We start from the raw sequence: 21,260 nt of genomic DNA, 5'->3' as shown, positions 1-21,260 counted from the left end.
ATTGTTTCTTATTGATGTTTTTCTTCCTGAGGCAGGATTTTTAACATATTGCTCTTGTTTAGTGTTTCAATGTCATGATGTGCTTTCTAGTGCAATTTTCCAATTTGTGGACGCGTTCTGGGTGCTGCTAGACTACTGTAAGGAACTAGGCAGTAGTATAAAAGGGGAAAGAGCCTGGCATGGCTTAGTGAGGGTTGTTTCGTGCTTGATGACTGAGCGATTGAGTTTCGGCGTAGTTCTAACGCTTGCTGGGAACGAGAGAAAAATGGCAACTCTCCCGAAGTCACTTTGCAATGTCCTGTGTGAACCTGAACGTGTGAACGAGGCCTTCTCGGTGCGCTGCGCTCAAGAAACGCCGAGGGACGACCGACTTCGGTTATGAGCATCATCAAGCGACATCCCTCCGGACAGCGGATGCAGTCCCCTGACCATCGGGATCTCCTTCCCCCGGCGGGGCGGTCTGTTACGTTTCGCCTACGACGCGCGGTATAGCCGGCGCGGATGCAACGGACGCCGTGGCTTCATTCAAAGCGGCGGACATTTTGGCCCGTTCGGAGCTGCCGCAACGCATCCCCGCCAAGCGCGTCCTGGCATGTTTCAGTGCCACGTGTCTTCGTGTGTGCGTGTGTGTGTGTGTGTGTGCCCACGCTTGTCAAAGCGCGGCAGCCGGTGAGAGGAGCTCCCCAAGTGTGAAGCGGGGAGGTCTGACCGGCCCCGGCCCAGCTGATGCGTCACCACAATCGTCTCAACATGTCTCTCAGCGTGTCCGTGCCTCGCTGTCACGTGACCTCGTCCCGTGACGTTCCTTCTTGCCCTCAACTCCGGGAGTATAAAAGCAGCTGCCCCCGGACGCCAGGAGAGAGGCTCCGAATTCTTCCGTCGAGAAGCGTGCTCTCCCGTCTCTCCACTTCGGTCGACCTGACCAGCCGCTCTTTTGCGATGCTAGAATAAACAAGTTGTTCTGTTAGCAGTCGACTCATGCTTTGCCAGGACCTTCGGATGCTTCCAGTTGTGCCCCAGGCTGCCAGGCCAACGCTACCCTTGGGGCTTGCGACCCATTTGCAACAACTCGTGCCAACGGTGCGACTGCGATAACGGGTGTCAGCACTGAGGTTCCAACAGCATCCGTAAGTACTACGAACATTAAACTCACAAAATTGCGTACGTTATCATAGTGCACGTAAACCACAGAGACCCAGTAACGTTCGGAGCATCCGCAGTGAGGACGACGCTATTTCTTTACGTACGTAATGCGTTTACGCTTGGTTGCAAACGCTATTCTAAAACTTGTCTATTAAGTGTCTACACATAGAGGGACGTAGACTACACGCCCACAGCGCTAGTCCTTATGCAAATTAAACAACAGAACTTTACGGGGAAGTGAAAAACCGAAGAGGGAAGACAACTTTTCGCGGTCACTGTACTATGCTAAATATTGCGCACGGAAAGCCGACAGAAAGATGTACCGCTTCACGCGAGTGCCAATTAGCGATACACAGTGGCAGGTTACATATCGCTGCCTGCACCGTTTGGCGAGTGAAGAGATTTTACACTAAGTAGTAAGAAAAAGCGGAGCCCCCTACGGTCTTGCAGCGTAGCTCCTGCCGCAGTCTCGGTGAGGCCGTAGCCCTGGAGCACGGGGCAGTCAAGGCAATTGGTGAGGAACTCCTGCGTGTCATGGGACAACGGGGCCGAGCCGCACACTAGGGCCCTCAGCTGACCCCCGAGGATGTACTTGGTGTTCCGGAACACGATTCTGCGGCCAAGCGAGCCAATTGTCCATTGTGGTCAACGCTATTTTAAGTCAACGCGCTGCCAATAGTTTGCTGAAAGTCTCAAACTAAACTAAGGTAAAGGACACAGGGCAATTCAAACAATAAATTTAACGATAGCTTCATATATTCTGTTCTTCCCAGGCACAGCATCCCAGGCACAGTTTCCCAGTCTCGTGCTACTTGACTTCAAAACATCAGCTGAACATGCAAGCAAGCAACGCACACGCATCGCAGGATTAACGTAATAAAAATTTTGCGCTCATATTTAGGATTAGAGGAGCGCATAAAATATAAATAATCACTCAGGTTATGTTACATGGCTATTGTTTTTCTGTTCAGATATTTTATATTAACAAATCGTTTACGTAAGCCTGTATTTACACTTACGTACGAAACAGAGGCGCCAAAAACGGTACAACACTTTACTGGTGGCACCAAACATTTTTTCTGAACATAGACCCTGTGCTTTTCTTTTTTTAATGTTGAAAAAAACCTTAACTAGCGACGGACGTTCTTGGGAGAACTTTATAGGTGGTGTTACCCTATCAATTACTTTTTTAGACAACGGGAGACTGTCCGCATAATGTCAGTATTTCTCCATTTCGTTCAATGGGTCCATGTAATTTATTATCTGAGGTGGCTTGTACGTGTGGCAACAAGTACAGTGTATGTGCGTTTGGAGTTAGATTTAAAGTTGCTGTTACAACCGAGAAATGTCGTTCAGTGTTGGGCATATTTTAGCTGCAATGTTTTTCAAGCTGCTTCTGCGCTATCCCAGCAGCAATGGCATTGTGCTCTCGAGGTAGTGGGTTCGATCCTAGCCGCGGCGGTCACCATACGATGGGGGCGAAATGCAAAAAAAAAGCTAATCTACTTAGATTTAGGTGCATGGTAAAGAACCCTAGGTGGCTCAAACTAACGTGGAGTCGCCCGCTACGGCGTGCCTCATAACCCGGTCGTGATTAGGGCGCATAAAAGCTCAGCATTTTTTTCGTAAGCTGCGTAGATTGCGGCCGTTTGCTTCACAGAACATATATAATTCAACACCTACAGTACTTCATATTCGACACGCGTATTCCCACATTTCTTCATATTCCAACGTATTCATGAAGTGATTCACTTACTTGACGGGTTTTTGCTTTGTTTTCGCACAAACCCAAACAAAACCTCGGGCTGGTGCCGGAATCGTACACACTGTCAATTATAGCTGATAGCACATGAACGTATGTGTCTCCAGTACGTCAAAATATTAAGGGTTAACCGCGTTTAAAAAATATCAAATATATCTTCGTCAGAAATGTGTACAAGTTTCATAAATAAGTTATACAGCTCAGTATATATACTGGAGTGCATTTGTTTATTGCTCAAGCGAGCAGCCTTTTAACAACCATCCTGTCACGATTTCTTGATGTTCATTTACGGAAGGATCAGCAGTGGGCGAGCAAGGGAAGCATCATCTGTGTTCCTTTAGCATGGAGTCAATGTTTCGAAAAGGAGACCTCTGCTAGGCCACGAAGGCAAGTTATTCAAGGACGGTTGAATCACAATACCAGCACTATCCTCCCAGTTTCTTCGAGACCATTCGCCTAGATATTGTGTACTCGGGGCCAAACTGTGTGCTCTTTGAGCATATAATCATGTCATGGGTAGCAAATGCGCGGCGACAATCGTGTCTGCGCACGTGGCAAACATTTCGCACTGAGTACTTCACTTGAAGTCACCTGCAACGGCAACCCGCTGTGGCTGCTCAGTGGCTATGGTATTGGGCTGCTGAACACGAGGTCACGGTATCGAATCCCGGCCACGGCGGCCGCATTTTGATGGGGGCGAAATGCGAAAACACCCATGTACTTGGATTTAGGTGCACGTTAAAGAACGCCAGGTAGTTCACATTTCCGGAGTCCTCCACTACGGCGTGCCTCATAATCAGAAGGTGGTTTCGGCACGTGAAACCCCATAATGTATTTTTTAATTAATCTGGGGCCCTATAACGTAAAACTATTCCAATATATTTCTATTCCAATCTCCTGACGTCAAATTTGCGTAACCGCTGGCGGAAGCATCGAGCGGTGACACGCAGTGTTGCCTCAACATCCCTATCAAACGCTCTCTTAGTTTATAGGAGGTCACTTTTCTTTGCCTTCAAAACGAATAACATTGCCTACATTGAGCGGTTTTTCATTTGTAATTGGCTGCCAGGAGGTGAGGAGCACGCTCAAGTGGAGAGGGTTTCGATGGGGCCGAGCCAGCGCTCTGGAAATAGATAACCGAATAAAGAGGGTGGTGCCGGCGTCTGCGATTGGTCCGCTTTCCCTAACTTAGCTTGCGGTGGCTTGTCTAAAATCGCGGCGGCGTGCAACAGAAGGTTAAGGCTGATCCACACGATGGACCAAGTCCGCGGGCCGCTAGGTCACGTGATGCGACGTGAAGGCCCGCCGCGGTCCGGTCCGGCGCAGAGCACATCCACACGGCGGGCCGCCATAGCAGACGGCAGAGCAGACCAACCAGCTACACTCTCGGCCAGAGTGTTATCATTGTTATCATTCCGGCTCGAGTCCCACAAAGCCGGGAACTGCTCAACGAGGCATACAAAATGAAAAAAAAAAACATCCTCGTCACTCCAAGAGGGCACGGTGTTTAAAAATATATCTGCTGCACGCACGTGTAGGCGGAACGGCGGACATGAAACGACTGGCTCGACTGGCTTTTCCTGAGCCGAAAACTAGATTGGATTTGGCTAGTACACTGTAATTTGGCTGAAGACACTCTATTGCAGGACAACATTCGTTGGGTGCGCCAAAATCACTGCGGTTTGCATGCGGTCCGCCGCCAAAACGGAAGCGGGAAAAGCCTTGGCGATTTGTTGGACCGCGAGGGCCACGTACTTGCGCGGGCCAACGGTGGTACGCACGAACTGGTGACGTCCTATCACGTGATGCGCGGACCGCGGTCCAAAAGAGCAATTTGGTCCGTCGTGTGGATCAGCCTTTAAGAATGCCGCTGGAACGGATCCTCAGCAAGGAAGAGTTCGCAGAGCGAGGTTGTAAACGTACCGAAAGTGCTCGAACACGTTATAATATATACATGGCCACGCAGAAAGGTTTATTATACGCAAAGAAACCCATGTTCTCCGACAGGTGCGAGTAGCCAGTGCCTGAGCGATCGGCAGCAGCCATCTTTTATTCCTTTCGGAACGGGGCAGCCTGCGGCTATTCAGAAGAACATTCAATTTTGTTCGGCATATTAATGTATCTTTAATGCTATGTTCACACTACGGTCGTAACGCGCGTAACAGCTCTTTTGGCGTATCGAACGTAACGGCTGTAAAAAACGTTACGGCAGTTAAGCCGGCACCTTTGTTCACATGTACTGCTGCTTAAATTACGGCTTTTACAACAGGCCAATCAAATTTGGAGCTGCAGAATCGACGTCACCAGCGGTCCAATATGGCTCCTGCCAACATGCGAGCGCTGGCCGAGATCGAAGAAATTCACGCTCAAAACAAACTTATAGTCATGTATTCAATCGCCCAAAGACGACGAAGGCGACGCAGAAGGGTTTGGGTGCGGCAAGTATTTCTCGACAGGGCCGTGGACGGCGATTTTCACAACCTTTTCGCCAAGCTCCGAGTTGGTGACGCTGCGATGTTTCATAACATCATGCGCATGTCACCCCAGCAGTTCCGCTTCCTTGAAAACCTAATGAGACCACTCATCGAAGTTCGGAGCACGCATCTGCGGCCATCGATTTCCTCGGCGGATAAACCAGATGAACTGAAAACAGTCTCGCAAGACGCACTGCAAAAATTTTCACGAACACAGCCAATCGTGCCACGGAATGGCGGAATGGCACTTCCCGCGCCCGGAGCTGTCTGCAGACGGGAGGATGGAAGTGTCGTCACCAGTTGTTGAAAGCCGAAAGCTTATCGGTCATTGGCTGTGTCGCAACGGTCGTAACATAACAGTCGTAAATGTTGCGGACCCTTTAACACTCTCACCCACGATTTTTGCGAGAATTGCGCACGTTGGTACCTTTACGTCTGCAGTCTGAACTAGACGCATACGCTTGTTGCGCTTCCGCTTACGTATGTTACGAAAAATCGGCGCCTTACGAACGTAGTCTGAACATAGCATCACGCGTACACGTCACTTTGACACGGTGAATTTTCGCGGTTTCGTGACGTCGCATGACAGGCAGGTGAAGTGGGTGCGGCCCGAAAACTTTTGACAAATAGCCGAGGGCTAATGTCGAAAAGGCGGCGAATGAGGAATAACAGTTTTTCTTTGTACGATCTGACAATGCATAATCAGTATTTACACGTCATATCAGATGGGGAGCTATAGCGATTTTCGTGACGTCGCGTCACGATTTGCCTGGTATACAGGATTTTTCCTGTATACCAGGCAAAGCCTTTTGCACGAATGATTGTGTAAGTGTCGCGTAAAGAACGAACCCGGCAAAGGGCGGTGCGTGCGCTGCAACTGGCGGAAAACAGGAATCCTTATTGAACTGGCGTGGGACATGGTGCCCTTATTTTCGTGCATGCCCCTGCGCCACCACTCGCTACTTCACCTGGCAATGATGACTACACCTCAGTGAAGGGGTTGAGTGCAAATGAAAGATGTTTGTGCAGTACCTATATGGTGGATTGACGTGAGCTTGTTTTCCACCAAACAGAAAGGGCGCGCGCGACCTCACACATAGAGTCTTATTTACAAACCATGAAACTAACGACAGCAAAACGTGCATTTGTATGCTTCGTTCCAAAAAGTAGGCACACGGTTGGCCGCAGTTCAGCTTTGCCCTGAAGCATGCAGCAGCAGCGGGTGCAAGTTAGCCCCTGCGGCATATGTTTACTGCGTAATTGGCGAGCGCATCAGTCACTTCCTGAATTCGCCACTGCGGCATCCAGCGTACCGGTTCAGAATGGGCGTGGTGAAGCCTTTCTTCCTCCAGTAAGATTTGTAGGGCAGGGCGAAGGCGAATAGCCCCTGCGCCACGCAGCCCTTTTCCGACAAAGCCTGCTCAATGGCCTTGCGGATTCGATTCAGCAGCAGCTGCGAAAAAAGCGGTAGTCACCACGGCAAGCATTGTTCTAGTGAAGCGGCAGAGGTACAACAAATAGGTTCGTGCCACCACGCATTAATGAACAGTATACTATAACCAATCTGCTTGCGCGAAATCGCAGGCCTATAAGGGCATCTGTCTCTTCCACCCAAATATATATTCTACAGCCATCAGCTATTGTGATCGACACGATTAAGTAAAGCCTAACTGACTCATTTCCAGCCTTATTTCATTTCACCATCGGCAAATCATTAATATCAGTGGGGAGAGAGGGCCTCTCTGTAGAAGTGCACTTCTTGTTCTTACTTTATTTACACTCCTCATTCGTTGCCAAGTCACTCCTATGGTGCTGTCCTTATAAACTTGTACAGGAAGCACGGTTCCACAACCGACACATTCATAAACTTGCCTTCGTCTAAACGCGCCGCAGTGTCAACATCGCATCCCCAGCGAATAATAAATATAAATCTCATAGGTCATGCTTCACCCTCCTACAGAGGCCAGAAGCGATAACATAAGGTCGTAGCAGCCATTTTTTTTTTCTCATCACTCACTGCAAGGGCTGCAGACGAAAGAAAATTTGCCGTACTGCCAAGTGATATATTCAACTAATATGTAGCCCATAAATGCGATCGTTGCTTAGCAAAACTAAGCAATGATAAGCGCAAAACAATGCTTTTAAAGAAAAAATGCATTTCAAAGTACACTACCTCGAAATCGAAAATTCACCTTGCACCACAGCCCTCTGATTTCTCATTTCGAGGCCGTCACCCCCCTCTCGATTTGAATGCTCCAATTTCTCAGCTCTATCCAGCGCATACCTGTACTTGTACCTGCGGCAAGTTTGCTTCTTAAGCTTTCCGCGATCTTCGCTATCTGCTTAGAACCACTGCCCCCTTTCTCCAGATCAAATTGTGCAAACCACCTGACACAACTATGAGGTTTCGCTCTTGCTTGTTTTTCACAAGCTGCTTCATGGCGTAATCCATTACCGAGCCCACCACTCCCGTCTCCCGCCTCACATGTCTCCCTAAACCATTTCCTACGATTACTTCCTCACAACTGCGCCTGTGTAACTCTACAACTACTGTCACGATGTCTTATCTTCTCATCCCCGAGCTTCTCGTGCACCTCCGGTTCCCAACACATGTCCATGCCTTTGTATTTTTCCTGACCTTTCTGGCCTACTGTATCTTCGTAGCTTGCTGGCGAGGTTTTCTTTTTCTACCAAGCTGGGTTCGATTTCTCCTCGTCATCTTTGGTTTTCAAATGGGGCTGAGCCGTCGTCTTCCCAAGCCCTTAAGCTTCACTTGGACGCACTTCTGCGCCATGCTCAGACTCCTCGAACCAGACGCCGTGGATAATAATAAAACGTCGCACTTTCACCGGAAAGGCGAAGCATCGATTGCGAGAGCAAATTAGCAGCCGTATAGGCCGTATCAACTTGTAAACATTCGCTTGCTAACTTAATTAACAAGCATGGTATCAGCGCGCACAGCAAACACGAACACCTTACACTCGATGACCGCGGACACTAGCTGTCAAAACCTTGGCGTGAGGAAATGTGGCAGCAGCAGCAAGTGAAGTAATATTCGTGCTGTCTATCCCTTCAACGCAACATGAGCTCCAAGAACACACAGAACGCACAAAATTACGAGCCGCCGACGCACGTAGACTGTGCCTCCAACGCATGCCGCTCTCAAGATACGGTCACAAGACCACGTGTAGCCGCCACATGCACAGTTACAGCCGGAGAAGAACACCGTCCCTCTCCCTCCCCTCCCCCTATGCCTCGCAAACGTTGCGTGCCTCGCACGCGACAGAAGACGGCGCGCTTCGTCTCCGATTTCGTTCCTATCGCGCGGGCAAGATTGAGCCGCGACTGTCAGCTCCCCTCGCACGCTCTCACTCGCACATACAGCGTAAGGCGCGCGGTGGCGGTGTTATCGCCCTTGTCCTTTATACGGAACCTCACGGCGACGCCGACACCGACGGCAGTAATGTGCTTGGAGTGTCCATATAATTGTTATCGCAGTAAAAATGGCGTCTGTTTGCTGGCCTGAATAAGTCGCCTAGACGTTTGCCTATCCCACGACGCGTCCTCTAGGTATAGGACCTCACTTCGGTTCCTATAATTTGTAGACTTTTTATTACACACAACGGCAGCCTTTGTGAGCTTCGTTCGCGCTGTTTTCAGCCTTCTCTAGTTTCCACTGCTATTTCTCCGGCGGTTCGATGCATTCAACTAGCTTAGCTCACTCAACAGCCAATTCCTCTAGTTTCGCTTTCATCTCACGTTGCCAACAGCAGTGCCGTACTTCCCCTCCGCTCTCATCCTTGCTTTTTCCCATGTTGACATCTGCGCCGCCCTCAGCAGACCTCAATTTTTAGCCATTGTTGCCTTATTTTGTGCAATAATTTCTAGAAGCTTGCTTTAAACAACAACAATAAAAAAACTGAAGGAACGCAGGCATAACAGTCGACAGATCCATTGGGTTGCGCCCCCTTTGCCAATGTAGTACATACGCATTAAAAGAGAAACAAAATGTTCTGTCGGTGCTTGATTCTAGGTTCGCGTGTCGGCTTGAAAATTGCAGCTTTGTACATAAGGCATTTTGAGCAATTTCTGGAAACAGCTGGTCCAAAACAAACTCGACAAGAAAGCATTTACATTATGAGCGAAAGCTCCGAAGCTGCTGCAATCTGCGAAATTTTCGTAATGGAGCATTGTTCAAATTCGGCGTATAACCACGGCCGAGCAATGAAAATGTATATGTGGATGTGGTATCAGCAAGACCCATGCTTAGAATGCATGCTTATACCGCACCCACGTCCCACGCATGGCCACGACTATATACCACACCAACACTCACGCAAAGCCATTGAATTCCTTGCCGTCTTCTGAGCATATTATATAGGATTCTTTGCAAGAGTGATGAGCCATATAATACGTACGAGATTTCATGCATACGCTGTTTCAGTTCAGGTGCATTGGATGAATTTAGCATTTCAATGATTGTGAAATGCAGTTTCAACAATTTTGGGCTAAATGGAATATCCGCATGCACGAAAGAAAAATCAACAGTAATTTCACTAATTACGTAAAGACGCTCATTCGACGGTACACGCTCGCTTTACGGCGCATGTTGTAAGTGCTAAATTGAAGCCTGGGAGTAGTAACGTAGGACTGTAGCACCACTTTCGAGATATCCGCCTCGAAAATCCTCTATGAAATGGCAATGCGTTCCAGTTGAAATCTTCCCAAATTGAAGCAGGCTTTTGGGAAACTATTAACTAAAACGCCGGTATATTTCGTAGCAGATTTTAAGGTCACATATCAAGAAAGTGCTGCTAGTCTGAGGATTTCTGCTAAGCAGACATGATTTTACTTATGCTCTGCGCAGGAAAAATGTTCGCATTCAAACGCGCAATCAGAACATGTGCCACAAAGTAATTAAACATAGTAAAATTTAGAGGCTACAGTTTCTTTCGTGAGCATGTGATCCCAACAAAAAATATAAGAACACCTGGGGCCCTATAACGTAAACCTATTCCAATACGTTTTTATTCCATTCTCCTGCGTCAAATTTGCGTAACTGCCGACGCAAGCATCGGGTGGTCACCCGCAGGGTTGTCTCAAGATACCACTCAAACGCTCTCCTGGTTTATAGGAGGTCACTTTTGTTTGCTTGAAAAACGAATAACATTGCCTACACTGAGCGGCTTGTCTTATCTAATTGGTTGACACGAGGCGAGGAGCATACTCAAATGGAGAGGGATTCCATTGGGCCGAGCCACTCCACTGAAAATTGATAACCGGATGAAGAGGGTGGTGTCGGCAACAGTGATTGGTCCGCTTTCCCTTACTTAGCTTACGGTAGCTCGTCGACAGTCGCGGCGGCATGCAACGGCAGCTTAAGAATGACGCTAAAACTGATCCTCAGCAAGGAAGAGTTGGCAGAACGAGGTCGAAAACGTGCCGAAAGTGCTCGAAAACGTTACACGGCCAGGCAAAAAGTTTTATTACACGCAAATAAACCCATGCTCTTCGGCAGGTGCGAGTAGCCAGCGCCTGAGCGATCGGTGGCAGCCATCTTTTATTCCTTTCGGAACGGGGCAGCCTGCGGCTATTCAGAAGAAAATTCAGTTTTCTTCGGCATATTAATGCATCTTTAACGCGTACATGTCACTTTCACGCGGTGAGTTCTTGTGGTTTTGTGACGTCGCATGACAGGCAGGTGAAGCGGGTTCAGCCCGAGAATTTTTGACCAATGGCCGAGGGCTAATGGCGAAAAGGCGTCGAATCAGAAATAACTACCTTTATTTGGCTCGGTCAAATCATGCATAATCACGGTGTACACGACATATCAAATGGTAAGCTGTCGCGGTTTTCGTGACAGACAGGTGAAGTGAGGGTCGTCCAAAAAAGCTTTTAACCAATCGCGGAGCACTGATTGCAGAATTGGAATAGAAAAGTTTGGAATCGTTTTACGTTATAGAGCTCCTGATATACACACACACTGTGTCATTGTTTGTAGTCTGTGACCTAAAAACAGACCAAGAAAATCAAAGTTGATTTTAAGCTGATTAGAAAAACACAAATAAGGAGATGTTGCCTGAGGATACAAACCTACGATTTCATTTTAATTCATGAGTGGCCAAGAGTTAACGTTATGGGACTTTTTTTTCTTTAGTGCAACAAAAGAACTTACCGGTAAATGTGTGCAATGTAGTTATAACGCGGCCAACGTCGTGGAACATTTTTTAGCACAACCGCCGTGGTGGCGTAATGGCTTTGGCGTTGCGCTGCTAAGCCCGAGGGCACGGGATCGAATCCCGGCCGCGGTGGCCGCATTTCGATGGAGGCGAAATGCAAAAACGCCCGTGTACCGTACGCTGGGTGCACAGTAAGGAACCCCATGCAGTTGATCGAAATTTGTCTGGAGTGCCCAACTACAGAGCGCCTCATAATCATATCATGTTTTCAGCCCATTAAACCCGAAAATTTAAAGAAAAAAATAATTGTATCAGAATTTGCTTATCTGAAGACGTGACCGTGTTTATGCCTTCCTATGCCGGAAACAGTGATAGGTGAGCGTGATATCAACTGTGGGAAGCAAGGAGCCTTCGCCGTAAGAAATGGATATTTTGTATGTCAAGGTGATGTTCATGCACTCCACGCTTCCTGAACCTTTTAATTATTTCATTTATAATAACAGTACGCGCTTTCATGGTTTCCTGTCCAACTTTAGTAATCATGTACAAGTCAAGGTAAGTTCTTTTCCGTTAGGCGAAGCCAAGTTTCCGAAAGCAAAACGATGTTTTTGCTACAGTGAACTGTGCTTTCACAAGTGATGCACAGTTCAGCGTGCTGTCGTTAGGAAGAGTGACGTCTTTCGAAAAACCGAGCGAGCTGGAGCGAATAACTTCACAACTTAGATCCGTATGAATTAGCGTGCGAAACAGCATGACGTACGCCGTCATTCCAATGAGGGATGCCACAGTTCCGCCATTCCAGTCGCTGCCTCATAAGCAGCGCCGCTTGTTAGTGTGAACTTCCCTTAGGTCGTATTACGCATATAATAAAGAGTGAACACCTATACGATAATATGAATGAGATTTTAAACAGTACGTATGGTGCTCTTAATAACAGCCGACTCATGTACAGTGATCTACGGTCACGTAGTGCAAATGCAGCCATAGTACATAAGCGTCACTGCAAAGCGTCGCAACATACCGTTTTTCGCGAATTTTTGTGCCAATTTAGAATTATGCATACATAACTCCGCGAACAGTACGTTATATTCTATCAATAAAAGTCATGGACCTTATATTTCCATCAAAATATCATAACACGTTCTGCGCATTTGTCGGTGCCTTTATTTCGAAGGCCTCCGTTTTGATGTAGAAGCAACGGCTTCTACATCGGAAGGAGACGCGAAATTGACTTCAACTGTACAATTTTTGATTTAAAAGATATCTAGAAAACACTGCCGGACTCTCAAATGTGGCTAAATTAAAAGGTGGGTTGAAATGGCACATGTAGAATTAAAGGGACTCGAACATATTAAATGACAGGCACGATCTGAAAGATTTTTTTTTTTTTGCCTCTTTTCCAACGAAATCGCGCTCGACAGACAGCGGACGGAGAACAGCGGCAATGTACAAGCGCCAAAGAGATGAAATATTATCGAAATCAGTCGTTCAAGCGTCGTAAAGGAGCACACGCTAGCTGCAAGCAACACACCATCGTGAGTATGTTGTAAAAAAAAAGCAGTGGACAACAAATAATTTCTCTTTTGATTAGCGTCCCGCTGTTTAATGAAGGTACACGGAACAACTTACTCACCGGAACCGCAATCATACAAGTTGGCTTGAGCAAACTAGCATCTCCAATGACCCCAGGCAACAACGCGGTGCCCTATATTAAATGAAGAGCAAAAAGTATAAATCAAACCGGAGCCTAAAGGAGCAATTGCTGTCCACTGTACGACGGCGTTACTGATGCGCCAGCCTTATCTCGCCCAACAAAGCATCAAGACGGCCTCTTTACCTGATCAGTAAGCGTGAAGGGGGTTGAGTAACCAATCTTTACGCCCAGCGACATAAATGCAGTCTCTGGAAACACGAAAACGCACGTTGAAAGTTTACACTTCGGACATCGGTAAATAAATTTACGGATACGCCTGCGAAGCAAAGAGCAGCCTCGCGTGCGTGTCCGTTCGTCGTTAAGGCGTTAACTGGTGTAATTACTTTATTGAACGTTTAATTACCTGTCGTTTTTCTTGAATATGATGTGCGCCTGCGAAGGTGATTCATCGGCAGCGGCGTAATTCGAGTAAAGTTTGCAGGCTTTTAAAAGAAGCGCTTTAAAAGACACTGCAAATATGCCGGGCGTCCCACGCAACTTGAACCAAACTTCAAAAATATGCAAATGTCACGGAGAAGCCTGCGAATACATGCAATATTGCCGCGCGACTGGCCACTCGAGGCACCTTGGCTGTATTCGCGGATGTCTTTCACGCTAGGAAAAACACGTGTATGTAGCACGTATTCAGCAACAGCAAAATATATCGAGTTTTTCATGTTGCTCTACGATTTTCTCATTGACACTTTTCATTCAATTATAACATTTGAGATGCTGATGAACTAATTAAGGCTAATTATGTATTTAGGCAGTATGCAAAACAATCTGTATACAGATTATTGTGTCCAGCTATGTGGCATTCGCATATGTTTAATGTTTGGCTCAAGTTACGTGGGACAACCGATACAGGCCGTTTCAGCGAACACTTCAAGAATTCTTAATGGTTGTCTGTGGCAGGTAGCACAATTCTAGTTCATGAGGTGGTCTACTCGAACAGGCGGACATTACCTGCGCAAGAAAGTGAAATGCATAATCACCGACGTAACAAAAATTCAGGAATTAACTAATTACCTTATGGCTCATATTGCAATTTACAAATTCTAGCCATTGAGTTCGAAAGGCCGATCCACTTGGAACGAATTTTCAGGATGACACCTGTTTCGAGATATGCATTCCCGAACTTTGTGAAGAAATGCATTGGCGTTCCCATTACATTTGTGTTTCAAGTTAAGAAAGTAACTGGAGCGCAAACGCATTTCTCCGCAAAGTTCGGAAATTAATATGTCGAAACTGCTGGCATCCTGAGAATTCTTTACAAGTGGATCCGGCTTGTGAACTCCACGGCTAGAATTAGAAATTTGCAATATGGGCAATAACGTAATTAGTTAATAGTTAGTAACTTTTTGTTAACTAGTCGATTATGCATTTCAATTTTTTGTGCAAGTAATGTCCGTCTGAAGTAGGCCAGCTCATGAAATAGAATTGTGTTTTCTGCCACAGGCCACCTTTAAGAATTTTCGAAAGTGTTTGTTGAAACACCCGGTATACAAATACGGTATACGGTATATGTATACCGGTATACACCCGGTATACAAACTCATTATAATCTTATCGGTACATGCATGCCTGCAAGTACGTTCCAGATTAGCTACTCGCATGCACAAATCTGGTGGTGTGAGTTCGGAAGTAACCGCAAACGAAGTCTGGGGCTAATTACTGTGGGTGCACGGGGCTACAAGCTAACGCAAAAGTCACCTAAATGCCTAAACGACTAGAGTGGCAGCAAATTACCTTTACCATTCGAGTGCCCTTCAGTAGGCATGTTAACTATCCGAAATACAATCGCTTCCAGCGTATTTCCAGAGGCACGTGGCGAACATACCGACTGCGAGTTCCATGACGTGAGCAAGAGGTAGAAACCCAATGAATGTGTCACCGACCCTGCAACAAAGAGGAAGAGCAAGCAACGAGGAATATTTGCACGACAGGCACTGGTATTCGAGGAGAAAGATGTTGGAAACTCGTTGTGCTTACGAGAACTCTCGCATTACGCTGGCTATTCCCAGGGTGAAGGCGACCACGTTGCCGTTTGTCAAAACGACTCCTACAAAAAAATAATAATAATAATAAGGGTTCACAGAGCACCACCTACCACCTAAAATTCATCAGCTTGTCAGACGCAGAAATGACCAGAAGCTGGCAGGAAATTAGTGCAGTGTTTGGAAACAAGTTACTTCTTTTCGGACCAATTTCGCAAACATTTTAGTTCGGATTCACGAAGCTGCGTACGTGCGCATGAAGCTGTTCGTACGCTACAGTGGTTCGTAACACGAGGCGCCGGCCAATCGAGACGCTAAACATAGTGCTAAAGATAAACCAACAAAGGAGTCGCTCATGAGCTTGATGGCGGGGCGTCACGCTACGCACAACACAAGCGATCAAAGAGATGTCATAGAAGCAGCAACATCATCGTGTTCACTCTTTCGTCAGAGCGTGGTTTGCAAGGAGAAACGTCATCCTACGTGCGTGCCAATAGTCGCGACGGCTGTAGGGTCCAGCAGTATATTGTGTACAGACCCAGAGGAAAAATGATAACCACAAGTGACTGGTGGCCGGAGCGGCAACCAGCGGCGCGGTTGTTCCCGAGCACGCCGATACCCAGAGTGCAAGGCAGATTCCATTTTACAAAGCACTGGCGGCCAGCAGAAACCGAACCATCTTAAAGACGGCATTTCGAAAGCTATCATATGCCTCACTTTTCGGCCACCAATGAGCACCAATGAGGCCATACAATCAAACTGCGATAAAGAAACTACCATCGCTGATAACGCCCGCGTATAAAAAATAAACGGGCTGACGTCCGTATCCTCGTTGGCGCATAGTTTGGCCTAAAAGTGAGGCATATGATAGCTTTAGAAATGCGGTCTTTAAGATGGGTCGGTTTCTGCCGGCCGCCCTTGCTTTGGAAAATGGAATTTGGCTTGCATTTTCGCTATCGGCGCACACGGGAGCAACAGCGCCGTGTGTCGCGTTTTTGCCGCTCCAGGCACCAGTCGCTTGTGCTTATCACTTTTCCGCTGCGACATTACGTGAAGCGATCTCTCTTGACTATAAAAAAAAAATGCGCGCAAGCTTCTCATAGGTGCGACCGTCAATAACCTAATTGGAGCAGCCGTCGAAATGGAAATTATTTGCAACACTTTTAGAGGACGTACAGGAGTTAAAAAATAGACAGTTTAAAATAGCGTTTGTCGCCTTACGTACGGTAAACGTAACCACCTTTGAGGGACGTTACGGCGCGCGTCCTTTCGAGACATTTAGTTCACCGTATGGGAACGCAAACGTAAGAAAGGTGTTGGGAAACAGGGCGCCATCTGATGCCTCGTGCCAAACGTATCCAAGCAAAGACAATTCATTAGCAATCATCCTCTTGTTGCTATGCCGACGCGTCTCGTTAGGCCTACGGGCGCCGGGATCGCCGAACGATCTGAGAAAATAGACGCGTTATGCACTCATAGCTAACCTTTCAGGTCAGTTTAGAGAAAGCGAAAGCTTATTACGATAGTTACTGGCGATCAACGCGAGTGAGAGTGTAGCCATCACGAGAATTCACGCTGAAACAAGAGCTATGGGTGCCGCCATGTTCGAGAACGCTATTTCTTAGCGTCCGTAAACATTGCGAAAGTTAAACTGCGCACATAAATCACAGAGACCCAATAACGCTTGGAGCATGCGCAGTGAGGACGACGCTATTTGTTTACGTACGAAATGCGTTTACGCTTGGTTGCAAATGCTATTGGCGGCGAGCAGTTACGGAGTCGCCATATGTCGGAAGCGCCTCACTTGCGTAGTATGAGGGATCACGTGGCACGCTCCTGGACATTTATGCAGGTGCTCTCAAAACGAGGGAAGTTTTTGACTGTCGATATAATTATCTTGGGTGAACTAAAGCACAGAATCGTTTACAGACGCTATCTCTTTACCGAATGCGTACAGTGAACGCCACTGCGCGCGGTCGCCGCGATGGAGTCCCCCGAACCGGCTTCTTGCGTGAAAGGTAGAGGCAAACGCTGAGAGTAAACTATCTGAAATATGTGCTTATAGTGGGCTGTCTGTATAGAACCAAATGGGGCATTTCAGAATGGCAATCCTGCGATCGCACGAGTTCGCAGCGACCGACTGCGCGTCTGCATGCATGTCCGCGCACAATGTTTTTCTTTCGCTGTGAGCGCGTTTTCGCACCATGCCGTGAGCTTTAGGCCGCAGCATATGAGCATTTTACAGTACACTAGCAACCATTGTTGCGTGGACGCTATCAGAACTGTTCAAAAATAATTTTATAGAGACTTCGACGCCTAGCTACGGTGACTGTGATGTGCCGTCGCGACGATTCAATCTTCCTTTTGTCTTCTAAATTCTTGGACATTTCAATATTATTTCTCAAGTTGCGTCGCACTGTATGTTTAACGGTCTTCTCAGCGTGCGATTTCCCTCTGCTTGATTTTTGTAATCCAGTGCATTAATTCATAATACAAACATGACCATATGCCGTGCCTTTTTTTAATGTGCGTCTTACCGCTCCTTTTCCGTTCCAGTGAACTTGCCAGTATCTAGCATCAACAAGTTCATACACCAAACCGTCATGACATTAGCCGGGCAGCGGGCGCGGGCGGGCGTCTCAGTGCGCGTTTTCTGCTACTTACCGAACATCGCGCAGTCCTGGCGCCGTAGCAGAAATGTTCCTCGCGTCTGTGCTTGCTGCATACCCGAGTTGCAGCCGATGGCTGTCTGCCGGTTCTAAGTTTCGCCAGCCAAGCTTCACGCAGCTGCTTAGCCTGTGGCTACGTATGAATAATGCTGACACCGAGCTCCGTTGCGTGCGTCGGGCACTGCGGCACCGAGCAGTAGTCTACTATGCTGCACGTCTCCAAAGGCAGCCACTACCTATTATAGTACTTTCAAATGTTGTCAAGCAGACACCCAAGGCGGTAAAGCCTCACCACTTAATCAGAACCGCGGCGCAGGTGTTAAACTTTCGTTTTCAGCTCGCTTCGGCGCTTCCGAAGGAGCCGACGCGGCCACTGTGTCCACGTGATCCCTCATGCCACGTCACGCCGACGGTGGCGCTAGCTTTTTCAGTGGTCGAGCTCGCCACCAATTCTAAATCTGTCTAATATTTGAAGGTCCGCAGCGCTTACGCTTTTTGCGTAAAGGCAGAAGCTTGCATAAGCACATGCATATGCTCAAAATTCAACCTCCGACGCCAAGGAGAACGCAAGGCATGCACTGGAGGCGCGTTAGCAGTTAACTGAGCACAACCTACACACGTAAGATAAGCGGAAAGAAGGGGGTTAAGGGAGGGGAGTGAGATACGACGAAAACCTCATTGGAGGAGTGCGAGTGTATAGTGTGTAACGGCGACTGTACATGCCTGCTGTTTTCAACAATCGATGCTACTAGCCCTATAGCTTCGTCTTAATTTCAAATTACATGTCCGTGCGCGTACTGCCCCCGCGAAAGAAAACAATTATCAGGCATTTTCCACCGCCTTTAATGCGGTATGCCTGTCACTGTCAGTAACATGGCATTGCACGTGCCGCCAGTGGTGAATTCCCGGCACCGGGTGGGACGCCTTCGAAACACCGAGTCTAAACGCCTATAACTGTTCGTAAGAGCATGCCCTGACAACACGCGTTAGTGAACGTCATATTAGTTAAGGTTCCAAGCCAATGAGAAACTGTTTTTGCGAGAGAAACGCTTTGTGAGTTGTTCGCGAGAGGCGAACGTGGTTCTGTTTGGCCGGGCGGCTAAGAAAGAAAGGCAGTTACTCTTTCGACTTGAACCCTGCATACTCGCTGATAGAAAAAAAGCGTCACCTGTTCTTAATAATAATATTTGGGGTTTTACGTGCCAAAACCACTTTCTGATTATGAGGCACGCCGTAGTGGAGGGCTCCGGAAATTTTGACCACCTGGGGTTCTTTAACGTGCACCTAAATCTAAGCACACGGGTGTTTTCGCATTTCGCCCCCATCGAAATGCGGCCGCCGTGGCCGGGATTCGATCCCGCGACCTCGTGCTCAGCAGCCCAACACCATAGCCACGTCACCTGTTCTTCTCAGGCAAGAAAAAAAAAAGAAGAGAACTAATCACCAGAAAGAAAATTACTCGACTGTGACCGTGAACTACGCCCCACCAGCAATAGCCCACATGACACGTTATAGTACTCTCATATCCGATCGAAATATGCGCCTTTAAACTCTATACTTACATTTGTGAAAACAGCCTCACTGACCATTTTCGCCCACAATAATGTCCCGTTTATTGCTAGCTTTCACCTTGTGATTGCATGCTATTGACTTCTGCGATAACTAAGTTAATTGGCTTTAAGACATATTGTAAGTTCATCCTACCTACTGAACGGGCAGGGCCCGATATGCGGCCGATGAGGGTAGGTGCATGGCCTTGTCGGTACGGCATCATCTACTTTGTTATTGCGCTTGTTGGTATGCAAGTTCTTTTCATGACGGCTGTCTCCAATTCCCAAGCGTGGAGGAGGGTAAGTGTGGGGATTATGAGATTCGAGCCAAAATAGTTTTTTTTGCTCAAGATTCTTAGCAATGGCGGGCATACAAAATTTTGTAATAATAACAAAGAATTTGATTGACTGACTGATGAATAAATTTTATAGACGTAAGGGCATTTAGTGCCAGAGAGCGCCAGGACAGTTTCAAATGTCCACCGAGAAAAGTTCAAATACTCATTTAAAGATAGGAACTATGTTCGCGCATAAGGGATGAGGGTGCATGGGTGCGCGTAGAACTCTCCAAAATTAACCATCCTCTCTTTCGGTGAAATTCAGGGCATACAATTGAAGAATCAAATGGAAGTTGTCATCCACCTGACGATAGCACGAAGCTACAGCGGAAACTCATACGGATTTCTAAGAAAGTAAGATTCTCAGCCCTAAGAAAGATTGCGTCCTGGTCCTGGGATTTAACCCGAAACCAACGGCTTCCCGCGGTGGTTGGTCTACCATCTGAGCGAACCGAAAGGCCAGCAGGTTGTGGATCGAGGCCGAATTAATCGACAACTCGAAGCGCATCAACACGCAACATGGCAAATCTGCCGATATGACAAAGGAAGTTTTGTGAAATACATGGATGATGGTTAAGATCTCTCCACATTGAATGCACGTCAGTGGTTCTGCTGCAGTCAAGAGATGATGTGCGTGCCATAGGTACATCGTATTCTGAGCCGTGCAAGGGTACAAAGGGTGACTTCGGTAACATTTGCCTAAACGCGGACACAATATAAAATACAGCTTGTCGTAACTTTCTTTGTTCAGTCCAAGTTTCCATTATTTATGGAGCATCACACGCAAAAAAGAAAGGTTTCACGTCTGGACCAGGTACCCAGCATACATAAATTGTACCGCCCGATGAACAGAATGTAGAGCATTATTATCTACCACTTTCATTTCCTTCTATTGTACAGTTGCCTGGCACTCAGCAAACAAGAGCAAGGCTTAGTTTACGTAGATCGTGAATATATTTCAGAAGCTCCTAAAAGATGGTATTGCAGCTAGCCTTGCCAAGAGACAGAGCAGTGACAACATTAAAAGAATCAGAGATTATAGGGTGTTTCTGTATCTTGTATTCTCAAGTATTGCCTATATATCTCGTAGTCCTCGACAGCAATAGGAATCATGTAAGCTTCTGCTGTAAATTTGCCAGGGTGTTTTACGCCATGTTTTGGCAGTCGCAAAATTTGGGACATGCGTTGAATGTGGTACCAACGTTGAAGACATGGAAGCGCCAGTGAGAAATGAATTTGATCTATACTTGTCTTCCATGACCAAGAAGTGCTGCGTTATTTGAGCATTTCGGTGGTTAATTTCTTCGCGTCAGCCTTTTTGAACGAGAAGTCACACGCGACTGGTCTAGTCGCGCGTAACAACGTTCGTATAGGTGGTTAAAAACAATTACAAGTTTCTCTGCACCAAATGTCGCTACTAACGAGAACGGAGGAGCGTGTGAAGGCCAGTCCAAC

General features: G+C 47.1%; 1 protein-coding gene across 2 annotated transcripts in view; it reads right to left on the bottom strand.

The window, feature by feature from the left end:
• LOC139049111 (fatty acid CoA ligase Acsl3-like) overlaps positions 1-21,260 on the bottom strand; it is a 133,403-nt gene that overhangs the window by 44,265 nt on the left and 67,878 nt on the right. For both annotated transcript variants that reach the window (XM_070524333.1, XM_070524341.1), the window contains 6 exons: positions 15,244-15,313; positions 15,092-15,150; positions 13,396-13,460; positions 13,192-13,263; positions 6,693-6,832; positions 1,584-1,756 (listed from right to left, as the gene is read on the bottom strand). In XM_070524333.1, coding sequence (XP_070380434.1) covers positions 1,584-1,756; positions 6,693-6,832; positions 13,192-13,263; positions 13,396-13,460; positions 15,092-15,150; positions 15,244-15,313 — 579 coding nt within the window. The remainder of the gene's footprint in view (positions 1-1,583; positions 1,757-6,692; positions 6,833-13,191; positions 13,264-13,395; positions 13,461-15,091; positions 15,151-15,243; positions 15,314-21,260) is intronic.

The sequence above is a fragment of the Dermacentor albipictus genome, chromosome 1 (assembly GCF_038994185.2).
Source record: "Dermacentor albipictus isolate Rhodes 1998 colony chromosome 1, USDA_Dalb.pri_finalv2, whole genome shotgun sequence".
Classification (NCBI taxonomy): domain Eukaryota; kingdom Metazoa; phylum Arthropoda; class Arachnida; order Ixodida; family Ixodidae; genus Dermacentor; species Dermacentor albipictus.
Note: the sequence above shows the minus strand (reverse complement) of the source record. Positions and strands in the feature narration are given on the sequence as shown.